Genomic DNA, 24463 nt, shown 5'->3' with positions numbered 1-24463 from the left:
TACTTCTCCATCTTCTCCCAAGCGGCCATATTGTCTTTGTTTGCACGGGCTGCGGGGCCTTCATGTGGGGGCTAGTCTAATCTTACGCCCGCGATCGGGCCAGGGCTAGATTGCTTTCTATCACCATGGTTTCACGGATGGGCTGGACTGGGACTGGAACTGTCTGCATAGGTTGTGCGCACTCGTCGCGATTTGTCTGCCTTCCTTATATTGTTGTGACACGTTATCTTCACACGACCGCCTTTGGGTGTAGTGGGTTCTCAGTGTGTGGAGACGTAGTTGGCCGGTGGTTTCGGGCGCTCCGAGGTTACGTGGGCTCCTCCCCGCTTTCTTCTTTGTTTTCTTATTTTCTTTCCTTTATTCCTACTTTCTCTCTTGTCTATATTTCGGGTTCATTGGGCGACAGGCACTATGCTGGGGGGGGGGGGGCAGGCCGTAGCCTCCGCATTGGTGTAGGGTGGGGGGGTAATTAACTGTTTCTTTTTAGTTCTATGGGCCTTTTTCTTCTATGTCTCTGCGCTATCCTTGTTTCCGATTCGGGGTCCGGGTGTGGGGTGGATTGAGTGGGGGCGGCTTTGGAGGGGTGCGTATTTACTCATGTGACTATCCTGTTATATAACTGCAACGCCTCACTGTCTGAGATTTTCTATGGCCGTTTCTAATGATGCTGCTGCTCTCCTGTGTGATGAAGCCATCTTGCGGACTCGAATCTCCTTGGTTCTATCCTCTACTGACTTTTTTCCTCGATAAAATTATTTTGAAAACCTTAAAATTAACCTTTACTTCTCCTTCCCCTGGTGTCAAGGATCTCTCCAGTGTATAACTCCTGAATCGTTGCTAATCTTGACCATTGATGCACAGGGGATGTAATGTTTGTCTCAGTGCTTAACCGTTTTGTGGCCGGCCTGATGGTTGTAGGCCCGTATTTGTTCTTTTAATATGCACAAATAAAGGTTTTTAAAAAAAAAAAAAAAAAAAAAAAAAAAGGATTTCTGCTGCAAAACGTCTGTCATAGCTAGGACCATGCTCAGCTGATTAAAAGATCATATAGAAGTCCCCCTGAGGCAGAAAGAGTATTAGTTTGCAACAATTTTCTACAAGTGCTGACGACTTAAGTGGGATCCTACAGTTGATCCAAATACTGATTTTATTTATCTTGAAGGGTTCATTACAAGGGTCGTATTCACAGCTCAAAGATGAAGGATGCAATAACACTCAAATCTTAGAATAGTCAATATGGTACTGGTAGAGCTCAATATGTTGCTGTATGTTCTGAAGATTTAACAAAGAGAAAACACGTTTTACAGAGTTCAAGACTGTCTCTATAAACAGGCTTTCACCTGCCAAATGTCCAGAAAGGCAAAGCCCTGACCTCTCCCTTCTCCTGAAATGTACAGCCACAAATGAAAAAGCTGTGGAGAAGGCCTATGGGGAAAAAAGGAGAACTGTGAATTGGTAGTGTTACTCATTCACCATGACGTAGAGCAACTTCCTGCAGAACTCTATGAAAACCGTGTGAATTTACTCTTCCTGACAGTCCAAGGAAGCCATAAAGTCTACAATTCCAATCGCTTGAAAAATCACAGTTACAGTCTCAATCATGAACTGTTTTTTTTCTCTAGGAATTTGTCTGGATATTTTGAGATAAGACTAGAAAGCAAGCCACCTCCCTAATTTGAGACCAAAATACTTTCAATGGGCTTCTTTTCAGAAAAGTTTGTAGGGTTTCTTAATAGCCCCTTATGACACAGACCCAATTAAATATCTAAATATCGTGACAGAGAGGAACGTTCCACAAAAAACATAAGTGTGTACACCTTGTACACTGGTACCAGGCCAGAAATTAGTGGGAAAACTAACTTGGAAGGAAAAGGTCAAAGGCTCTCTTGGAAAGCCTTGGAATTAAAGGACAAGTTACTTACTTTCGATGACGTCTTATCTGGTAGAGACATGATCTAGCCGCAGATTCCTTACCTTTGAATTTCCCAGGCATCAGACTGGATCTGGAAAATCTTTCTTTGAGCAATACCCCTGCGAGCCGGTAGGTGAGGTTGGTTGGCTCCGCGTGGCGTATTTGGCGCTTTAGTAGCGTCAGTGTCATCTATATAGGCACTACCTCAGCGTGCTGACGTCAGTTACTTTATGACTTGCCATGCCAGAAGCGCAGGGCCATGAATTTCACAGACATTGGTGTGTTTTAACAACCAGGGCCCTGAAAGGGATCAGCCCTGTAGGAAGCTGGCTTAGTATATGTCATACACTTATTTAAGTGAGGCATCTTGCACTAATCCAGACAACTGGTCTTTGATAACCATAGAAAGCTCTCAAAGTGGTAGCTATGGAGAGTAGCCTTGAGGCTTATCTTGAAGGAGTATTGAGCAGCTTGTTTTACCAGTTTAATCTGTACTCTAAGTTAAATGAAAAAGAACCTCACAATGTTTATATAAAAATATTTTTATTACACAATACACATTAACACATTGATATATCTCCTACCCAGAGATATCAACACAATACTTCAAATGCAATCATGTAAGTAGCACAGAATACAGTGGTCTCCAGGGGAAGACCAAACCATATACTAAAAAAGTGGAATGCGAACTGCAAAGAAGAAAAGGACTTTGACCAAAAAACCCAGAGGATCCGGGGGCACAAGAAACCACCCAAAGTAAGTACCCAGGAACCTCCAGGAGGCTGTGTGCAGAGTGGAAACACAGCAGTGTGCCCAATGGAAGTCAATGGAGCAGTCACATTGCAGTTTTGCAGAAGGAGGACCCTTCCCAGAGGATCTGAAGAACTCCCTTGGTGTACGGAAGATTGGAGAGCCACCCCACACGTGGATGCCCTGGTAGCTAAGTTACCTACACCAGGGAAGGCAGGTGCATAGGGGTGAAGAGACGTTGGAAACCTCTGTAGATGACAATGGAAGACTTAGAAGAAAATGCCTCCGGAGGAGACAGTGAAGACGTCCAGTGGCTTCCTAGGGTGGATTCTGGAAGTTAAGAACCTGCAAGCAGAGGGTACAGAGTATATGCCATTCGGAAGTGATGAGGAGGCACAAAGGCACAATGCCCACCAATGTTAGGAGGTTCAGGAGAGTCGACGGTGAACTTGTCGCTACAGCTGTGAGGACCAGGCAACTCCTTCACACCACGGGAGATTTCTTCGGGTGTCAGTGATGCCCACAGGTCTGTTGAAGATCCTGGAAGAAGCACAGACACAGATGATGAAGAAGACTTGAAGAACAGCGAGACCAGGAGCAGCAGGAGTATTCCTTGGTGCAGTCTCGGTTCCAGTTGAAGTCAAACAAAGTCCAAATGTCCAGAAGGTCAGAGAGCGATGTCATTTCAGGCTCGAGTCTGGTCCCACGATGAATCTAAGGACTCACCCACAGGTATGCCCTTAAGTACCCTAAGGAAAGTGTTGGAACAACTCCGAGGTCCCTCCCAGAGGAGGGGCTGGACAGAGGGGAGGATATGGGCTGCTGTTCTAGCCAAGTCCAGAGACGCAGGGCCTCTAGATAAAGGTTACACAACCCCACCCCATCCTGCTTGTTGCAGTACCACATTGGGGTGGTGTTCTCCATGAACACTTGCACTAACTTTCCCCTGATGGAAGGAAGGAAGGCTTTCAATGCCAAACAAATCACTGGGAGCTCCAGCAAGGTTATGTGGAGTCTGGATTCTGCCGGAGAACAGAATCCTCTGATCTCCACCTCTCCCAGATGGTCACCCCATCCCAAAAGTGACATCTGTCACCACTGTGAGATTTGGTTGGGGATGGGAGAGAGGTCTGTCGGGGACTCGAATACTGTTTGACAGCCACCACTGCAATTCCTGTGCAGTTCCCCCGAGATCTGGCCCATTTCGGACAGATTACCCTGATGCTGTCCCCACTGGAACTTCATGTCCCACTGCAGAGCCCGCATATGCCTTCTATCATGAGTCACTAACAGGATGCAGGAGGCCATGAGTCCTAGTAGCCTCAGAGTCATTCTCACCGACATCCAGTATACAGGCTGAAACATTGGTGTCATAGCCTGAATATCCTGGACTCGCAGTTCGGGAGGATAAGTCCGAAACTGCACTGTGCCCAGAATAGCTCAGATGAAAGCGAGTGACTGAGAGGGAGTCCGATGTGACTTTCACACGTTAATAGTGAACCCCAGCGAATGCAGGCAGTCCGCCATAGTCCGGAGGTGGGAGACAACAGCCAGGGGCGAGCTCGCTTTTAACAGCCAGTCGTCGAGATTGGGGGAAGACGGACACCCCTAATCTGTGCAGATGAGCTGCAACTACCACCATCACCTCGGCGAACACCCGAGGGGGACGGTAAGGCCAATGGAGAGCACGGAGAACTGTAAATGCTCGTGGCCTACTGTAAACCGCAGGAAACGCCGTTGAGCAGGCAGGAAGGGAATGTGGAAATAGGCGCCCTTGTTGAAATCCACACTACCACCCAGTCTCCTGGATCCAGGGCAGACCAGACCTGAGTTAATGTGGGCATATTGAACTTTTCCTTTTTGGAGGTAGTAGTTGAGGGATCGTAGTTTTAGGATAGGACGAAGGCACTTGTCCTTTTTCGAGACCAGAAAGTAGCGTGAACAACAACCACACCCTACTTCTGGTTTCAGAACCATATCTATGGTACCCTTGAACCCTCCTAAAGCAAAATAAGATGATCCTCCTTCAGCCGGTTATAAGATGGAGGCATCGAGAGGGGGATAGACTCAAAGGTGAGGGAGTAGCCCCTTTGGACTATCTGGAGGTCCCACCTGTCTGATGTGATGGTCTGCCAGTGGTGGAGGTGATAGCTGATCCTGCCATCAACTCGCCGTCCAAGATCAGGAAGGGCAAGACTTGGAGGCTGAGGCTGAAGGGGGTGTGGTGGACTGACCTGACTTCTGGTCGCCTGACCCACATGGTTGGACCGAGCCATGCCCTCGCAGTGGTTGTGAAACTTGTGTGGTCTTGTGGCTGGGATAGGGCTGGAGCAGCTAAAAGCCCCTTCAGTAGCCACAAAAGGAGCAAAATGCAGACTGTGGACGTGTGACTACAAAGAGGCCCACAGACTTGGCCGTAGCCCATGAGTCCTTAAAGCGCTCCGGCGCCATGTCGGAGTGGTCTTCGAAGAGACAGGTGCCATCAAAGGGCATGTCCATGAGAGAGGCCTGGACATCCCCCGAAAAGTCAGCTCAACCAGGTGTGGAGTCAAACAGATGTCGATGAAATTGCTCTGCCCAGCAGGTCAGTCATCGACCACAACAGATGGTGAACTTTGCTGCATCTCTCCGTCTGACACTGATTGGGAGAGGATGGTCATGGCCTATTCTGGGAACTGTGGCAGCACTTGCACAATCGTGTCCCACAGAGAGTGGAAATAACGTCCAAAAAAAGCATGCGGTGTTCACTGACCGCATTGCAAGGCTGGTTGAAGAAAAAGTTTTCTTACCCCAACTATCTAGCCTCTTTGATACCCTGTCCAAAAGGTATTTACACTTTTAGCAAAATAATCTCTAACAAGAAATTATATATACATAATTGCATTGAAGATCATTCTCCGACAAATCACAATTCATAAATATACTTGTTGCTGATCAGAAGGCAACTTGCCTTGGGAGGTAGAGGCCTGAACCACCAAGCTCTCTAGGTGGGTAGTGAGGAAACGAGGGTTGTCTGGAGCAGGCCAGTGACAGCAGGCAACTGTCCTATTTAAAGGAGCCCCGTGCTGGGCTTCAACCAAATTCCCAGTCGGACATCTGTAAGGGCCTTGTTGAAGGGCAGCAAGGGTTCCTAAGAGAGGGCACCAGGCAGCACGACCTCCTTCAAGATATTAGTCTTGACTGCCATGGAACGGAGCTGGCGGTCTAGGACCACAGCTGACCTTCGCACCATCATAGCAAATGATGCATCCTCCTCCATAGTCGTAGGGCATGCCATAATCTGGAGAGGAGGCCAGTCCACTGGCTCACCTAATTCCACATAACAGTCAATTTCCTGATAAGGCTGGTCTTCTGAAGGGTCCAGCGACCCCTCCCAATCTTCTCCCACTCCTTGCCCCTCAGAATAGGGCTCGGAAAACAACCTAGGACCTGGAGGTTCTATCAGCACCAGTATCGGCGTCTGTCAACGCTGTACCAGCTGCGGGTCGTCGGAAATCAGAATGGGGCTGGCAAAGCTGGGGGGCACCCATGGCACCAGGAATGTCGGGTTGGGGAATGTCGCAATGGTTCGACAGGCACCATACAGAGACATCAGGGCTGGGGCTGTCGGCACGGAACCAGATGGGGTCCCCTTTTACCCCACTGAGCCCGAAGGTACATTGGGAGGGTCAGGCCACCCAAAAATGAGACGCATTGCCTAATAGAACTCTTGAAGCTGGGTGGTGGTCACTTCGGCTTCCGGAAAATTGGGGAGGAGCGGAGGTGACCCAGGCAAAGGTTCAGAAGAACGAGGCCTAGGAGGCCAAGACTCCTCCTTTGCTTCAGCAGACTCCGTGTCCTTCTTGTGTCTCTTACCCGAGTGTCCCGATGATTTGGAACGGGACAAAGATGACTTGAAACTCCTGGAGCGGCGCCCAGACCTTCCTCCCGACCCGTACTGTGAACAAGATCTCCTAGGAGTCTCTTTCCCTGGGTGGTGTAGTACCCCCTGATTCATCAGTGTGTTGACAATGAGCTACTTAGTTAATATCTGGCGCACTCCGCTTCATCACTGCACGTAGATTTACAGCAGTGTAGCGGTTGTGCTGTGAAGAAACAAAGTAGTACGCAGAGCGCTCCAGAGATTAACGGAGTAGCTCACTGTGAACACACTGATGAACCCGTGAATACTACACCACCCAGGGAAATAGACTGATTCTCCAGGAAGATATTGAACCAGAGGTTACACTTCACGTCATTTAGAATACACAGTATTGGAAAGCAAAACCCTGATGAAGTGCTAAAAGGACGAAAGGTGTTGTTTTGAAAAAAAGAATAAAACCTGGATTATGAAAAGCAATCGCAAGACTCCAGAAAATTGAACTTTGTTGAATGGCCTTATATTGGATATGTTTGGACTTTTGATGGTTTTAATTTTGGATGAAAAACGGATTAACAAAGTACGCGCTCCTTTTCAATTGTTTTGTTTACTGAAGACAGAGTCTAATCATGCTTTATAAAGGCAACTCCAGATCGTTAAGTGTGGCACTGTATGACAATATGCACCCCAGATTGTAAAGTGTGCCACTGTGTCACAATATGCAACATAACTGCTGCAGTGCTTGGAAGACTCTAGGCAATCTGAGGCTTGTTTCTAAAAGTTTGATTGTAAGAACTGTGGCTGTACTGGCCAAACACTAATTACTGTGGCTTTTCTGTCACAGAAGACAGACTGCGATTCTTGATACAGAGGCTTTAAAAAAATAGCCTGCAAAGGCCAGCATTGAAAGTTGTGAAAAAAAACCTGTGGTCCAAGAATATTATTTCAGACGAGGTAGTGAAAGGAAAGAAATTATTGATGTTGAGATAGAAACCCTGTTGGTACAAAAGTGTATTGTATTTTTAAGTGAGATAAGAACTGTCAGATTCATGGTGATTGACTAATCAGTCATCATGTGGGAAAGCAAGAAGCTTCTCCTGAAGTATATCCCCACCAAAGCTAGACCTTCTGCAAAGTTCTATAGCAAAGTTAGGGCCTACATGAGAGAAAGGTGAATTTGCAGTTTTCGCCACTTTCCACTGATTAACATTGGAATATATTGTTTTGGGCTGTAGAACAATGGAGCTCAGCCAATCGCTAAAGTTACTGAGACAAAAGGCATATTTGAGGTCTACGGCAAACATCTCACTATGATTATACAATGATCAGTTAACATGCAGATAAAAATAATTTACCAAATGAAAACTCCTTTCCTCGTGGTTTGAATTCGGATTCAACATCATTCAAAGTAGTCCGAACACTAGCTGGTGCTTTCTCCTGAGTATCTGTGGAAGAAATACATAGATATGAATGGTGCATATGCATAGCTCGGATAATCAAAGGAACATCACCCTTTGACCAAAACCAACATAAAAATGTTTAGAGGGTGCAAGTAGTGCAATTACCCTGAGCGAATATCGAATTTTAATTTCTTGTTTTATCCGGATCGCCTACTTCCCAACCAAGGGGAAATTGCTTATGGGCACACAGGGCCAGAACACGTTTCTAACCTAGATTGTTGTGACAATAAATGTCTACAGGACCCAATCCCAGTATCTTCTTGGAGGCCAACATCTTATTTCTACTGATCAGTAGGATGAAGCGAACAGATGATGGCGGTGCGACATGTTTTTTCCAGGAGCGTTTTTTTTTTGTGTTTTTTGTTGTTGAGCTTTTTAAGTGCAAAAAAGCTAAAATTAAAATTAAAAAAAAAAAACATTGGGTTTTGATGAAAAACAAAATGTAAAATTATGGTTGACAATTTAAAACTCTGCCCTAATGTACTTTTACCTTTTTTGGGGGGAGTCACAAACATTGGGAAAAGTATACCTAGAAAGCTGCACAATGCCTGGTTTGGAGATGCACTTCTGGCAATATCATGTGACTTTTACAAAAAACTCGTATTCACCATCTAGGAGCCTCGTGGCCAAATATTTTTCCCTGTCGAGAACGCCCTTCCCCTACAAATCGAGAAAGTCTGAGTTACCCTCGGCCTTGTTTTCAGTACATTTCAGACCATTTCCGGGGAGGATGGGGTCAGATCGGAGTTTGGGAACACCGACAAAGGTACAGGTTTGGGGACGTTCAAAGGCAAACTACGCCTGGAACACTCACTTCCTACCCCCTGAGTGGAATTTACTACTGCAGAGTTCTGAACATTTGTGGCAGATAAATATGCGGTAGTAAAAGAATTATTTATGCCTGCTAGGAATCCCATTATAGATTTCCGTTAGGTGATTAAATTTTGTTTTTAAAAGTACATTTGGGGGGGGCGTGGTCTCGCCAGGCATGGAGTGAGACGCGTGCCGCTTCTGCTCCGGGCCGCCGCTGTGACCATTTGCCATCTTTCAGCGGTTTTGCGGCACGAACCGGGCCCAGATCATCACCTGAGTGGAGCTGAATGCGGGGGGCACCCGGTGCGGGGCTCGAGGGTGACCGGAGACTGCCGGATCCTGAGGGAGCGAGGGCGCAGAGATTGCTGCACTGTCCGCCATCTTGCCCGCCATTCGCCCGGAGCTCCTGGCGCCCAGCAGTTGCGGCGGGGGAGTGACCGGAGGCCCGGAGGCCGGGGAAGACTGCATCGGAGCTGCCCTGTGATGCCGCGGAGCTGCCCTGAGGTGCCGCGGACGCCAGACTGGACCGCCTGGGGTGCTGACCCCCGAGACCCCCGTTGGCGGAGCTGAGGTCGCCATCTTGCCCCCGGGCTGACATTCCTCCCGGGCGGGCAGCTAGCGGCGCTAGTCATCGGAGCCGACGGCCAGGGGTGTGGAGGCCGGGCCTGCAGCGTTAGCGGCGACAGCGGAGCCGGAGCAGGGCCTGCTACTCGAGAGGCGCTTTGATCTGTGCACCCCGGGCGACGCTGCCTAGCCGGAGCGGAGAAGAGCCGCGGAGGAGGACCTGGCCGCCATTTCCTGAGGCGGGGGCGGCCGTGGTCGGCCCTCGAGGAGACCCCGGTGAGTGGGAGCCCACTGGCGGTCCGGTGGTGCCCCTTGAGACTTGTGGGGCCGTGGGGGCTGTCCGGAGGTCCCGCCTGCGACGTCCCTGGGGGCCGGTGCACCGGGGCGAGACACTGTGGAGAGCCGGGAACGGAGCTGGGGGGAGCACTGTGCCAGCCGATCCGCCCTTTGACTCGGCCTTGAGAAGCGGCTGGAGCCTGGTGGTGTGGGGGCCCCTGGAGCGGCTGGCGCCTGGAGGCCTTCGGAGCTGCTGCGTCGGACTGTGGGCCGGTGGAGGGCCCTGTCCTGGGGCTCCGGCCTGGGTGTACTGCGGCGGGGCACGGGGCTGCCCCTGAGGCCACCGGGAGCCTTCTGTGCGCTGGTTGGGGACCTTCGCCGGCTCGGCGGACCCGGGGGGTGACCGGCTGCTGCCTTTGCTGCCTGCACGACGCCTCGTGACTGGCTTGGCCGGGGCAGGAGCCCGTGAGGTGCCGGCGACGGAACCACAGGAAGACGCCAGCTCGTGTGCGGTGAGTCGATCCGGGGGCCGCCGCCAGGCCCTTCGACTGTTGATTGTCTTGTCCTAGCTGGGGACTGCGGGTCCAGGAGTGTGAGGGCCGGAGGGCACGAGGCGCTGTGGGACATTTGGCGGGGAGCGGGGGAACCAGCGCAGACTTGGGGAGCCTCGAGGCGGATTCGCCCTGACACGCTGCGGAGCCCTCCTACAGAGAGAGCGGGGAGCGGGATCCTCAGAGGAGCCCCGGTGGACGCGCAGCTGCTGGGTTGGAGCCCCTGATCCCCTGCGTGACTCTGCGTTTGCCAGCCGGGATGGCCTGGCTTACTTTTCGAGGGGGTCTAGCACGGACAGGCTTGCAGCATGACTCGCACAAAGGCCGGGAAGGAGCCCCCGGCGTCCATCAAGGACGCATCAGTCGTGGACTTATGGGGAAAGACGAGCGTCGCCCCATCGGGAGGGGGGGCCTCCACTGAGCCGGTCACCCAGTCCTTCATGGCGCTGTTTATGCAGGAGCTCAAGACGGAGATTGGGTCCCTTCGCACGGAAGTCCAGGCCTGCGTCAAAGACCTTCGGAAAGAGGTGGGTGACCTGGGGGACCGCGTCGACGACATGGAAAAGACCCTGGACGCCCGCACGGAGGATCAGGAACACCTATGGCAGCGACTGGCGACCCTGGAGGAACAGCATGTCGAGCTCCAGATCAAGCAGGAGGATTTGGAAAATAGAGGGCGCCGGAACAACATTCGCATTAGAGGTGTTCCGATTGGGGCCGAAGGGGAGGATATCATGACATTTGTGGCGGACCTTCTCCAGGAGATCCGCGGGGACGATGATGTTTCGCCTCCGGCCCTGGATAGAGCGCACAGGGTCTCGGGGCCGCCTGGGAGACCTGGGCTCATCCCTGACATCCTGACGAGGGTCCACTTCTTCGTAGAGAAGGAAGCGATACTCAAAGCAGCCAGAGACAAACCTGAAATCCTTTATAAAGGCGCGCCTATTCAGCTGTTCCAGGACTTGGCTTCCATGACTCTTCGTCGCCGAAGAGACTTCAGGCCCGTCACGGACAAGTTGCGAGATCTCAATATCCGCTACCAGTGGGGTCATCCTTTCGCCCTCATCTTCCAGTGGGAATCGAAGCGCCGAGTGCTACGCTCCTATCGTGAGGCGGCCCAGCTGCTCCAGATCCCGGACTCCTCGTCGGGTAGTCCGGTAGGCGCCCTGCTGCTCGGAGAGCGCCCCAGAAGCCGCAATGGTCTACGGTGCGCCGTTCCCGACACCCTTCCTCCCCGGAGGGCAGCAGATCATCACGAGATAAGCAGGACATTATCCAGCACATCAAATCCCTGGAGGGGGGATCGTCGCTGATGGGCTCGCAGGCGTCACCCCACAAATGAGACCTCTTGGGGAGGCCACCTCTCCGGGATGTCAGCGCTTACATTGTGTGTGCTCCTGGTTTGCTGGGCCGGCGGCCGCTTTGGTGGCTCCGTCATTCCTGTAGTCGGCGCTCTGCCGCGGTGGAGCGCCTGGGTCTGCTAATCGACACGACGTCTCCGCAGGAGAGGCGGTGGCCCGGAGCGGGCTTTTGGTGCTGTGGTCTCATGGTCGGGCGATGACATACCCCCACGCCTATCCATGGGAGAGTGACATCTCTGGGACAGCCTGTGCCTCGTGGCCTGGCTACTCCCTAGACTGGAATAGGTCATGTTGGCCGGTTCAGAGTATGTGTTGTGTTTTTGGGTTCTTCCCTTCCCCCTATCTTTCCCTACCCTGGGTGACCTTTTGGCGGGGGGGGCGGGCGGGAGTTTGGGGGGGGTCATAGCAGGTCTGAGGGATATGGAATATGTCTGCTGAACCGTGCTGGAAGGTCCTTTCCCTTAATGTGAAGGGGCTCAACTCGCCCAACAAGCGTCGCCAAGTGTGGCAGTACCTCTTGCTCCAGAAACCTGACATAATTTTCCTACAGGAGACCCACCTCCTTAAGGCGGACGTGGCCCATATGGCCCACCCTCGATATCCCCGACAGTTCTGGGCCTCGGCTGCCACCAAGACGGCGGGGGTGGCCATTCTGTGCAGGGCGGGAATTAACCAGGGGGGTTCTAAGGTGCTCCGGGACACTGAGGGTAGATTCTTAAAGGTTGAGGTCAAGAGGGGTCATCGCACACTCACCCTATGTAACCTTTATGCCCCCAATCAGGGCCAAGATCCTTTCCTACGCAGGCTGATCAAGGACCATTTAGAGCAAGTTGATACAGATCTCATAGTTGGGGGGGACTTCAATCTGGTGTGGGATGCAGAGTTGGATCGCTGTGGGGGAGCCTTTCATGGGGTGGGGGCCATGTCTGCGGCAGTGAGGAGTTCCCTCAGTGCCCTCAATTTAGTAGATGTTTGGCGCTATCACTCCCCAGGCCTGCGAGACTACACGTACTACTCGCAAGCGCATCGCTCTTACTCTCGTACAGACCTGCTGCTGGTCTCGCACTCCCTGCTTAAAGACACCATAACGGCAGCGCACTCCAGCATCTCTATTTCTGACCACGCCCACGTGGAACTGAGTCTCCACGAGCGCTGCACCGGCCCCCCGCGTTCGAGTCGGTGGAGGTTTCCAGACCACGTACTCCGGGACCCAGTAGACAGGGAGGAAGTCCAGGCCGCTATCCTAGCTTACTTTGCGGATAATGACCTGCCAGAGACTCCCCTTCCCCTCCTGTGGGATGCCTTCAAGGCCACCATACGGGGCACTCTCACCGCTATAGCGGCCGCGAGAGCACGAGAGGCTCGTCTATACGAGCACAAGCTCGAAAGGGAGGTCAAGCTGCTAGAAAGAATGGATCATGAACGTCCGTTGATGGCACACAAACGCCGCCTGGCTATCCTTAGAGGCCAGCTCCGAGCGCACGGAACGAATAAGGCGGAACGCGCCTTATTGGCGCTCAAGCAGCGTTATTATGAGGGCGGGGACAAGGTGGGAGCCGTGCTGGCACGACGCCTGCGTACGCGGGCGGCCAAGGCCCACATCGCGAAGTTGCAGCGGGAGGACGGATCCTGGGCCACCACGGAGTCGGCCAAGCTCCAAATGTTCCACGACTTTTACGCGACTCTATATACCGCTGACACCCCAGCGCCGGATTTGATAGCCTCTACCATGGGGGCCTGTGTCTGGGACTCGTTAGGTGAGCATCAGTCAGGCCTTCTCGAGGCTTCCATCACTTCGGAAGAACTGGCTGGCGCCTTGCGTGATCTTCCGCTGGGTAAAGCGCCAGGTCCGGATGGGTTGCCGGTATCCTTCTATCGCGCCTTCTGGCCACAACTACAGCCGTATCTTCTTCGCCACTTTAACTCGTTCGATGAGAAGACGGGCCCGTCGACGGATATGGCAATGGCCGAAATCGCGCTTATCCCGAAACCCGGGAAAGATCATACTCTCTGTTTCTCCTATCGGCCTATTGCATTGTTAAACACCGACCTCAAGCTGTACACTAAACTGTTGGCTAAACGGCTGTGTCCACATGCCCAATCTCATTGAGCCGGACCAGGTGGGGTTCATCCAACAGCGTCAGGGGGCCAACAATGTACGCCGCATAGCGCACATCGTCGGGAAAGCCAAACATTGGGGGATACCGGCGTGCCTGCTCTCACTTGACGCGGAGAAAGCGTTTGACCGGGTGGACTGGCGGTTCCTTCGGGAGGTTCTGCGGAGGGTGGGTCTGGGCCCGAAGATGGTGGCGCGCATCATGGCCCCCTATCTCTCGCCGGTGGCTAGGGTACGAGTAAACGGTCAGCTCACGCAGGCCTTTCCCATCTGTAGGGGTACCCGACAGGGCTGCCCCCTGTCCCCCCTACTGTTCGCCCTGGTGGTGGAGCCCCTGCCCATCATGCTACGCCGGTCCCCCGATATCCGTGGTATCTCCCTTCGAGGGATGGAGCATAAGATCGCCCTCTTCGCGGATGACCTGCTTCTCACCCTATCGGACCCGCTGCATTCCCTGCCGGCGGTCCTCTTGTTGCTTCAGGAGTTTGAACGGGCGTCCGGGCTCAAAATCAATCACGCAAAATCTTGGGCCCTTAACATCACGATCCCAGACGGGGACCTCTTGGCGCTCCGGACCTGCGTTCCCTATCAATGGGCGACCCAGTCGGTGCGCTACCTAGGCCTGAACCTGACCCCGGACCTGGCTACTTGGACGCAGGCCAATTGGCAGGAGTATAAATGTTCGGTTCAGACGGACCTGCGTACGTGGAGAGCCCTGCCGCTATCTTGGCTTGGTAGACTCAACACGGTGAAGATGTCCATCCTCCCAAAGATCTTGTATCTCTTCCAAACGCTGCCGACACCGATCCCAGAACACCAGATTCAGGGGCTCCAACGCGAACTGGTGGCGTTTATATGGGGTGGGAAGAAACCGCGCTTCTCTAACACGATCTTGATGCTCCCCCGAGACAGGGGTGGCCTCGCGTGCCCGAACCTTCTTGAATATTATTGGGCGTCGCATCTCCGTTACGTCTTGGAATGGGGGCGTGGGAGAGTGAAAAGGTGTGGTTCCACATGGATCGGGCAGTCACCTGCCGCCCTTTGTGGGATCATGCCTGGCTACCTAGGGAGGCGCGCCATCGTAGCGCTTATCTGGCTGTCCCCACTAGAACGGTCCTGGAGATATGGGACAAGGTGGCGGTCTGCAGGGGCCTCACTTCCTTTCCATCCCCTCACACCCCAATTGCGCACAACCCGCAGTTCCCCCCTGCGTGTTGTTCACCCTTTTTTGCCAATTGGACGGAGACTGGCTGTAGGACGATCGGGAACCTCTTCACGGGGAGTAGTTTTAAGTCCTTTGCGCAATGCCAGCACGAATTTGGGCTCTCTGAGAACGACAAGTTCCAATACATTCAGCTTCGGCACTGGATTCAGGGCTCCTCCCTGACGCAGGCGGCCACGCGATCCTACACGCCGTTCGAACAGCTAGCGCGTACGTTCGGCACATATAAGGGGTTGATCTCGCGTATCTACCGGGTATTGCAACATGCGCAGCGGCCAGCTCCTCATCTATACCAGTTGAAGTGGCAGTCTGTTCCTGGCTCAGGTGCCACCCCCTCTCAATGGGCGAGGCTGTGGAGGGACATCCCTAAAATTCTACGCAGCATCCCTCAGCAGGAGTCAGCCTATAAGGTGATGACTCAATGGTATTACACCCCGGTTCGGCTCCAGAAGATGTTCCCTAAGACGTCTCCTCTGTGCTGGCGCTGTACGAAGGCGCCGGGTGATTTTATACACATTTGGTGGACCTGTCCCCTCCTAGCGATCTTTTGGAAAGAGATCCTCAGTCATATCAAACGGGTGTTGGGGTACCCCCTACCTGCGGATCCGCTGGTGGTAGTTCTGGGCTTCCGGCCAGTGGCTGCGAGAGCCATGACGGGGCATGATCGACATCTTAGCCTCCACATGTTGGGCGCCGCCAAGCAGACGGTGGCACTATACGGGAAAAAGGCTGAGACGCCCTCCATAAACGTTTGGTTTACTCGCTTGTGGCAGGTGGTGGCGATGGAGCTGCTCACAGCCCGTCTTCAATTTCAGGAGACTCAATATAGGAAACTCTGGAAGCCCCTGGTAGATCATCTAGGGCGGTTAGAGCACGCTCGAATGCAGCCACCGCGACTGCGGGCCTTGAGGTTCTTTGAGGACGCTGTCTGCCCTGCAGATCCAGGAGGCCTTTGGGGGTTGTCAGATGACGGAATAGCAGTGCCGACTGCCGTCCCCCACCCCAATGGAGAGGGGACCCCGAGTCTGTAAAACCGGGATGTTGCGGCCCTTGCCGTTTAGCCTAGTGGTAGCGAGACCGACTCACTCACCATCCGTCCTTCCTCCCCTTGTGCCCCCCCCTCCCCCCGCCTAGTCAGTGCCCTTCCTATTCTCCCACTGTTGTTTCACTTTCCCCCTCAGTTAGTTGACCGTCTGGTGGACACTCTTGGCATCAGGAACTGCCCCTAGGGCCCAGTGCCCCACCCTAGTACTGCCGCCTCTGAAATGCCTGGTTGCCGGTTCCACATAGACGCGACTCGCCCGTCAGCGGTTAAGCCGCTCCATGCCTTATAGGCCCCTGGTGTCTTGTGCTGTGCTTTAATGGACCAACGCTCTTGTCCTTGCAAGCCGGCTGGGTGAGCATGGGCTGCTGGATGTGAGGCGGGACTGGTGGGGAACCCGCCCGGGGTTGGACAGCCTGAGCAAGGCATTGCTTAAGAGACGGGGGCCTAGGCGCATTTAAGGTAATTACATGTGAGGCTTAGAGGCCATGAGAGAGTTCCGGATTTCAACATTCTACAGGGAACTACCCATGCTGTACGGGTTGCTACCACTGTCGGGACTTGGCTGGCGGGAGTGGGGGACCTTTTACATGGTGGAACTGCAGTGGTGCTTGTACTGGGGACATGGCATGTATCCTTGATCTTTCGGGCCTTCGCCCTTGGTTGTTTGAAGGTGGCGGCTGCCGGCCCTTGAGGTTGTAGGCGAGCAAGCTGTGTATTGATGCTGGAGTGATCCACTAAACCTAATAAAAAAAAAAGTTGTTTACAAAAAAAAAAAGTACATTTGGCTGTAAATGTATGATCACAACCAAATTTACCTTTGTGAATAGGGCTTATTGTCCCTACATTCCAAACATTCTGATTCTCATGTCATGTCTAAGTACATTTTTTCTGCCTCCTAGGATCCCATTATAGATTTCCGTTAGGTGATTACATTTTGTTTTTAAAAGTACATTTGGCTGTAAATGTATGATCACAACCAAATTTACCTTTTTGAATGGGGCTTATTGTCCCTACATTCCAAACATTCTGATCCTCATGTCATGTCTAAGTAAATTTTTCTATCAGTTTTGCTCTGTGTCAGAAAGCGACCAGGAACGCTAAGGAACAAGAATGGTCTCCAATCTTTGTTCCTGGACGCCATACATGCATTGAAATATTCTACCTTTAAAAAGGGTCTAGCCACTCTCGTGGTAGAAAACATTCTGTTTTCAAAAGTGTGTATTTTAATCCTTCAAGTTAAGACAGGTTTTCTCTTGGTTTGCTGTAATATGGTGTCCATAGGAAGCACTTCGGGCAGTCCAGTTATATCAAACCTTGGAGAATCCCAGGCAGTCCAGTTATATCACAGCATGCCGCTAAGCTTTCCTTTAATTCAGTGAACGGAGTCGGTCAAAAATGCCAGGTGATGACTTTAGTAGACGCTCGATTTTTAGGTTGGTGGGTTTTTGTACTGGGGCAGCAGGTATTTTTCTTACAAGGCAACTACTATCTTCAGACCAAAGGGGTGGCTATGGGGGCGGGGTTTGCCCTGGACCTAGCCATACTACACATGGATAAACATGAACAACTCCACGCATTCAGTGGAAACAATCCATTTGGTGGAAACATCGCTTTATGGCAATGCTATATTGAGAATGTTCTCATTATCTGGACGGGGAATGAGCATGACTTCCACAGTTTCTTAAATGAGAGGTCCCAAGACATCAAGTTTTTTCTCTAATTTAATAACATGGCCATGAACTACCTATACATCACGATTAAGGCTAGAGAAGGCTGCCTCTATACTACACTATAGGAAGAGCATTTAAAAACACTCCTGCGCTATTCCAGCCACCACACAACAAATTTAAGGAACAACTTGCCTTATGGACAATTCCTCAGATTATGAAGAAACTATTCTAAAAAACACAAGACTATTTCAAGGAATCGGATGCCTTAAATTCGGGTCTATCATAAAGGGAGTATCCTAAGAGCCTGCCTATAAGGGCTTGTAAGAGAGCGTGGTTTTGGCCCAGAGAGGTTATTTTGGAACCCAAGCAACATACAAACATTTCACAGGATAGGATGATCTGTGTTACCACTTTCGGCACACGCAGTGCTGAAATCAGAAAGATCATAAATCGACACTGGTGAAGACGAAGTTGAGACCGCTACTTTGTCTATGCATGCGTTTGAAAAGTGCAAGAGCGTTAAGGACTATTTGGTGAGTTCTCTACGGGAGTCGGAGGGGAGGGGGACGCACAGAAAACCAGTTTGACACTTTGGTAAATGCCCCAGATCACAGTCCATTTTAAATGTGGTAGTTGCAAGGCGTGTGCTCCAGCTAAAGAAACTAAGACTTATGAACATAACCATACATATACATTGAAGAACAAGTTACTTACCTTCGGTAACGATGTATCTGTAAGAAACATTAGTTAGTTAGATTCCTCACCTTAGAATATCCCCAGGCGTCAGGCTGGATCCGGAAAGATTTTTGTAGCAATACCCCTTGCATGTTGCTAGGCGTCGTCTGCGGCTCCGCGTTCGTCGTTGGCGTCGTGTGCCGGAATGATGTCGGAGTACTTAGACGCCGCCCTCGCGCGCTGACGTCAGTTCTTGTACATAGCTTTCCGCGCCAGGAACGCAGAGCCATGCAAGAGACCGACACTGGTGCCAAAAAAATCTAGGGCCCTGAAAAGGATAGCCTTAACCCTAGATGTCAGTTCACAGAACGGGGACGATGGGTGGGTCGGTGAGGAAACTAACTAATGTTTCTTACAGATACATCGTTACCGAAGGTAAGTAACTTGTTCATCTGAAAGAAACAGGTTAGTTAGATTCCTCACCTTAGAATAGATACCCCAGCAATACCAACCCCGGTGGTGGGTCTGCGAACCAAGATCACACCAGAAAGTCCTGGAGAACAGAACGGCCAAAGTAGTCATCTCTCAAGACTTGGCTGTCCAGGCAATAGTGCTTGGCAAACGTGTGCAGTGAAGTCCACGTCGCCGCCTGACAGATGTCCTGCAAGGGTACTCCCCGGCCCAGGGCAGTAGTAGCCACTGTGGCCTGGGTGGAATGGGCCCTCAGCCCAACAGGAGGGTCCTTTTTTGCCAAGGAGTAACAAAGTTTAATACACAACACGACCCACCGTGAGATGGTCCGTTTGTGTACCGCTTTCCCCTTCTTAGCTCCTACGTATCCAACAAAAAGTTGGTCGTCCACCCGGAACTGTTTGGTGCGGTCCAAATAAAAGGACAGCACCCGTTTTGGGTCCAGACGGTGGAGCCTCTCTTCCTCTTTTGAAGGATGCGGAGGCGGAAAGAAGGTGGGCAACGTGACAGATTGCCCGATATGAAAGGGGGTCACCACTTTTGGTAGAAAGGAAGGGCGAGTCCGGAGGACAACCTTGTCCGGATGAACAGAAAGAAAGGGAGGCTTAAATGACAGAGCCTGGAGCTCACTCACCCGTCTAGCCGAGGTGATAGCTACCAGAAAAGCAGTTTTCAGGGTCAGAAGACGAATGGGACAATTGTGAAGAGGCTCAAAAGGAGCGCACATCAGAAATGTCGGAGCAAGATTCAAGTCCCACTGAGGCATTACGAAGGGGACAGGAGGGAACATGTGAGTAATGCCTTTGAGAAAACGTGAAACAACAGGGGACCTGAAAAGAGAAGGCTGATCAGGAAGCCATAAGGAGGCAGAGATTGCAGCAAGATAACCTTTCAAGGTGCCCAAAGCAGAGCCCTGCTGGGCCAAAGAAAGAAGAAACAGGAGAACCTCAGAAAGAGGGGCGGAAAGGGGATCCACAGCCTTTGCTGTGCACCATGCCACAAATTTGTTCCACCGGCAGGCGTATACCGTCTTTGTGGAGGGACGCCTGGCTGCCAGAATGACATCACAGACTTCAGGAGGCAAGACAGATGGCATCAACTGCCGCCACTCAAACTCCACGCATGGAGGTGGAGGCTGGACAGGTTCGGGTGGAGGACCGTCCCCTGCTGCTGCGACAGAAGGTCCTCCTGAAGAGGCAGTCGTATCGGGGGATCGATTGACATACTGAGTAGCTCGGGATACCAGAACCTTCGTGCCCAATCCGGAGCCACTAAGATGACTTGGGCCCGGTCGCGCCTGATCTTCAGCACTCTGGGCAGAAGTGGTATAGGCGGAAAGGCGTACAACAGACCGCAACTCCACTTACGACGAAAAGCATCTCCGAGCGAGTGCCGCCTTGGAAATTCCAACGCGCAGAACTGCTGACATTGCGCGTTCTATTCGGTGGCAAATAGATCTAACCAAGGCTCTCCCCACTGCAGAAAGAGACCTTGCGCCACGTCCGAGTTCAGACGCCATCATGCACCGGCGGCTGAGTTAGTGTGCTCTGGCGTTCAGAGAGCCTGCCAGATGTTGAACCACCAGGGTGATGCCCTGGTGTTCTAGCCATGTCCAGAGGCGCAGAGCCTCCTGACAAAGGGTCCACGACCCCACCCCGCCCTGTTTGTTGCAATACCACATGGCGGTGGTGTTGTCCGTGAACACCTGCACGATACTTCCCCGGACAGAGGGAAGGAAGGCTTTCAGTGCAAGCCGGATCGATCTCAGCTCCAAAAGGTTGATATGGAGTTGAGCCTCTGCCGGAGACCAGAGTCCTCTGATCTCCGCCTCTCCCATATGTCCCCCCATTCCAGGAGGGACGCGTCCGTCACTACTACGTGCTCCGGTTGGGGTAGGGAGAGGCATCTGCCGCTGACCCAATCGCGGTCCGTGAGCCACCACTGCAACTGGTTTGCAGTGCCCTCCGAGATCAAGACATGGTCGGACAGGTTGCCGCGATGCTGGGCCCACTGAAACTTCAGGTCCCACTGCAGAGCCCGCATTCGCCACCTGGCGTAATGCACCAACAGGATGCAGGAGGCCATCAGCCCCAGAAGCCGCAGCACCAACCTGACCGAAATCCAGGATAGAGGCCGAAAGATGGGAATCAGAGCCTGAATATCCCGGACCCGCTGTTCCGGAGGATAAGCCCGGAACTGCGCCAAATCGAGAACCGCTCCGATGAAGAGGAGCTTCTGGGAGGGTCTCAGGTGTGACTTCGGCACGTTGATGGAGAACCCCAGCAACTGCAGGAGGTCGGCCGTAGTCTGGAGGTGGGAGACGACTTGCTGGGGCGAGCCCGCCTTTAACAGCCAGTCGTCGAGATAGGGGAAGACTGGAACCCCCGATCTGCGCAGATGAGCTGCGACCACCGCCATCAATTTTGTGAAACTTGCGAGGGGCACTGGTGAGGCCGAAGGGGAGCACGGTGAACTGAAAGTGCTCCTGACCCACCGTGAATCGCAGGTAATGCCGGTGGGCCGACAGGTTGGGGATGTGAAAAAAGGCGTCCTGCAAGTCCAACGCTACCATCCAGTCTCCAGAGTCGAGGGCAGCCAGAACCTGAGCTAAAGTTAGCATCTTGAACCGTTCCTTCCGGAGGAAGGTGTTGACGCTCCTGAGGTCCAAGATAGGGCGTAAGCCCCCTATGCCCTTCTTGGGAACCAGAAAGTAGTGGGAATAGCAACCACGGCCTACTTTTGGGAACCAGAAAGTAGTGGGAATAGCAACCACGGCCTACTTCTGGATCAGGAATGCGCCCGACGGCCTCTTTGGCCAAGAGGGCAGTAACTTCCTCCCGCAGAAGATTCAAGTGATCCTCCGATATATGGTGGCACTGCGGTGGCATGGCTGGAGGGGTCGTCTCGAAGGGGAGGGAGTAGACCCTTCGGACGATTTGCAGCACCCACCTGTCCGAAGTGATGGAGCGCCAGTGTAGCAGGTGATGGCGAACTCTGCCGCCCACTAGAGTGGAATGGGCCTGAAAGCTCGGACTAGGAGGGCTTTGAGGCGGAGGCTGCCGGGGTGGATGTGGACTGACCGGCACGTTGTCCTCTAGTACCGCCACGGCGGAACCCACGTCCGCATGCAGGTTGGTTCTGCGGCCGGTGGCTAGGCGGACGTGAGGAGGCGCCCCTTCCTTGGCCACAAAAGGGGCGAAAGGCGGAAGTTTGCGGCCGTGGGGCCGAGAGACCCAAGGACGTGGCCGTAGCCCGGGAGTCCTTAAAACGAGCCAGCGCACTATCCGTCTTCTCACCAAAAAGGCGAATGCCATCAAAGGGCATATCCATGAGGGTACTCTGGACATCCCCCAAAAAAGACGTGGACCGCAGCCAGGCTTGGCACCGGAGCGCCACCGTGGTGGAAATCGCCCTACCCAGCGAGTCCGTGGTGTCTAGTCCACACCGTATGGCATGTCGCGCTGTATCTCGCCTGTCAGCAACTGCCTGGGAGAGACATGTCCGGGCCTCCTCCGGACACAGGGGCAGCACGTCCTCCACCGCATCCCACAGAGAGTGGGAGAAACGGTCCAAGAGGCAAGCGGTGTTCAAAGACCGCAGGCCCAAACTCAGGGAAGAGAACAGTTTCTTTCCGAACTGTTCCAGCCTCTTGGATTCCCGATCCGGAGGGGCGGACGGGAAGGAGGATTGGGAAGTGGAGGCCTGGATAACCAGGCTCTCGGGGGTGGGGTGTTGGGACAGGAAACTGGGGTCGCCCGGAGCCGGGCGGGGGCGCCAGGCCACATTCCGATCCACAGGAGGAACTGTGGAGGGCTTGGACCAAGTGCCCTGCAAAACGTCAATGAGGGCCTCACTGAACTGCAGCAGAGGCTCTGTGGAGCTTGCGTACGGTTGAAGCACCTCTGTGAGGATATTAGTCCTCACGGTCACAGCAGGCAACTCGAGCCCCAGTGCTTCGGCCGTCTTGCGCAGCACCACTGAAAAAGCTGCACCTTCCACTGAAGCCACAGTCGGAGGAGAGATGAAGCCAGCGTCCGGCGAAGTGTCCAGACCACTGGCATCCCCCAGTTCGTCTGCCCAGTCCTGTGAAAGTTGACCCTGGAGGGCCATAGGGTCCTCAGACCCCTCCCAGTTGCCCCAGTCATCCGATTCCTGATAAACAGGAGGAACGATCGGAGCCGGATGGTAGATGAAACGCTCATCCATCAGCTTCGGGTGCGGCGCCGGGCGGCGCCGTGCTGGCATCGGGTCCGGACAGGGGCTAAACCGGGGAACGGCGTCGTCCGGAGACGGCTCCGGAGGTGGAACCGGTGTCGGCGCCGGCGGAGGAGGCGTCGTGAGGTCGACCGGCGCCGGAAGAGATCCAGGCCTGGATCCCTAGGGGACCTGCGGCGTCGGGACCGAAGTCGTCGACAGCGCCGGGGCCGGAGCCGCCGGCACGCGAGGTCGCCCAGTCGAGCCCGCGGGGCCCGAAGGCGCGCCGGCGGCGCCGGGGCCGGAGCCGCCGGCACGCAAGGTCGCCCAGTCGAGCCCGCGGGGCCCGAAGGCGCGCCGGCAGGCATCGACGGCGGAGCCAGGCCTCTCATGGCCGAGAGGAAGGCACTAACCTCCGCCGGAGTCGCGTCAGTCCCAGGGACCGGTGGGTATGGAGACGGACGCGGCTCCTGCGGCTCCGAAGGAGCCGCGGGGGTGGGACCACCCTGACCCTCGGCCGAGTCGCACGACCGGCGAGGGGAGTCCGAAGAGCGGTGTCGCCTCTTGGACTTCTTTGATCGCTTCGACTTACCCGAAGACTTCGAGCACGACGAGCGATGATGGTGACTGCGGCTCCGCGACCGGTCCTTGGACCTCCTCCTGGACAGGGACCGTGAGCGGCGCGGAGCCGAGTGCCGAAGCTCGAGAAGCTTACGGGACCGCTCCCGCCTAGCCTTCGAGGTCAAGGCCTGACAATCGGGGCACGACTCCGCGTCGTGGTCGGCCCCCAGGCAGTAAAGGCACCGGCGATGGTGGTCCGTCACCGACATCAGTCGATGACAGGAGTCACAGGCTTTAAACCCAGGCATCCTACCGGCACCAGAGTCGAGTCGGCAGAAGACCAAAAAGAGTCAAAAAGTTTCATCAAAAATTGACTAAGGGGTAAGCTCTTCCCGGATCGGCGCTGTCTGGCGCGTAAAAAAGAAGAACTGACGTCAGCGCGCGAGGGCGGCGTCTAAGTACTCCGGCGACGTCATTCTGGCGCACGACGCCAACGACGGACGCGGAGCCGCAGACAACGCCTAGCGACGAGCAAGGGGTATTGCTACAAAAATCTTTCCGGATCCAGCCTGACGCCTGGGGATATTCTAAGGTGAGGAATCTAACGTGTTTCTTTCAGATAGAGCATATCAATCGCAACAGCATGGATGTCATATTTGATCATTTGCCCATGTACCCTTGTGTACATAGAACAAACACGACAGAGTGAAGGATGGCAGGTGTCTTGCAACACTACAGTAGAATTCCGTGTAAGGTACAGGGGGCACCCTTGGTGGAACGTTTTAACAGTTTTGAACATTCAGCAGACAGCCTGAAGTGGCTGATGATTTAGAAAGTGACTGCCAATTTTGGGATTATCTTGAACTTATGTAAATGTAAATGGATACATAACCTATGTAGGAGAGTAGGGTCTGCTTCCTATGGTCACCCCCACTTTTTGCTTTTGCTTCACTGGTTTTCGAC

General features: G+C 53.4%; 1 protein-coding gene across 7 annotated transcripts in view; it reads right to left on the bottom strand.

Moving 5' to 3' along the window:
- The window catches only part of GTF2I (general transcription factor IIi), a 1662009-nt gene that overhangs the window by 355740 nt on the left and 1281806 nt on the right, over positions 1 to 24463 (bottom strand). For all 7 annotated transcript variants that reach the window (XM_085649796.1, XM_085649797.1, XM_085649793.1 and 4 more), the window contains one exon: positions 7877 to 7966. In XM_085649796.1, coding sequence (XP_085505922.1) covers positions 7877 to 7966 — 90 coding nt within the window. The remainder of the gene's footprint in view (positions 1 to 7876; positions 7967 to 24463) is intronic.

Source organism: Triturus cristatus, chromosome 3_2 (genome assembly GCF_964204655.1).
Source record: "Triturus cristatus chromosome 3_2, aTriCri1.1, whole genome shotgun sequence".
NCBI classification, from domain to species: Eukaryota; Metazoa; Chordata; class Amphibia; order Caudata; family Salamandridae; genus Triturus; species Triturus cristatus.
This window is presented reverse-complemented; position numbering and strand designations above follow the sequence as displayed.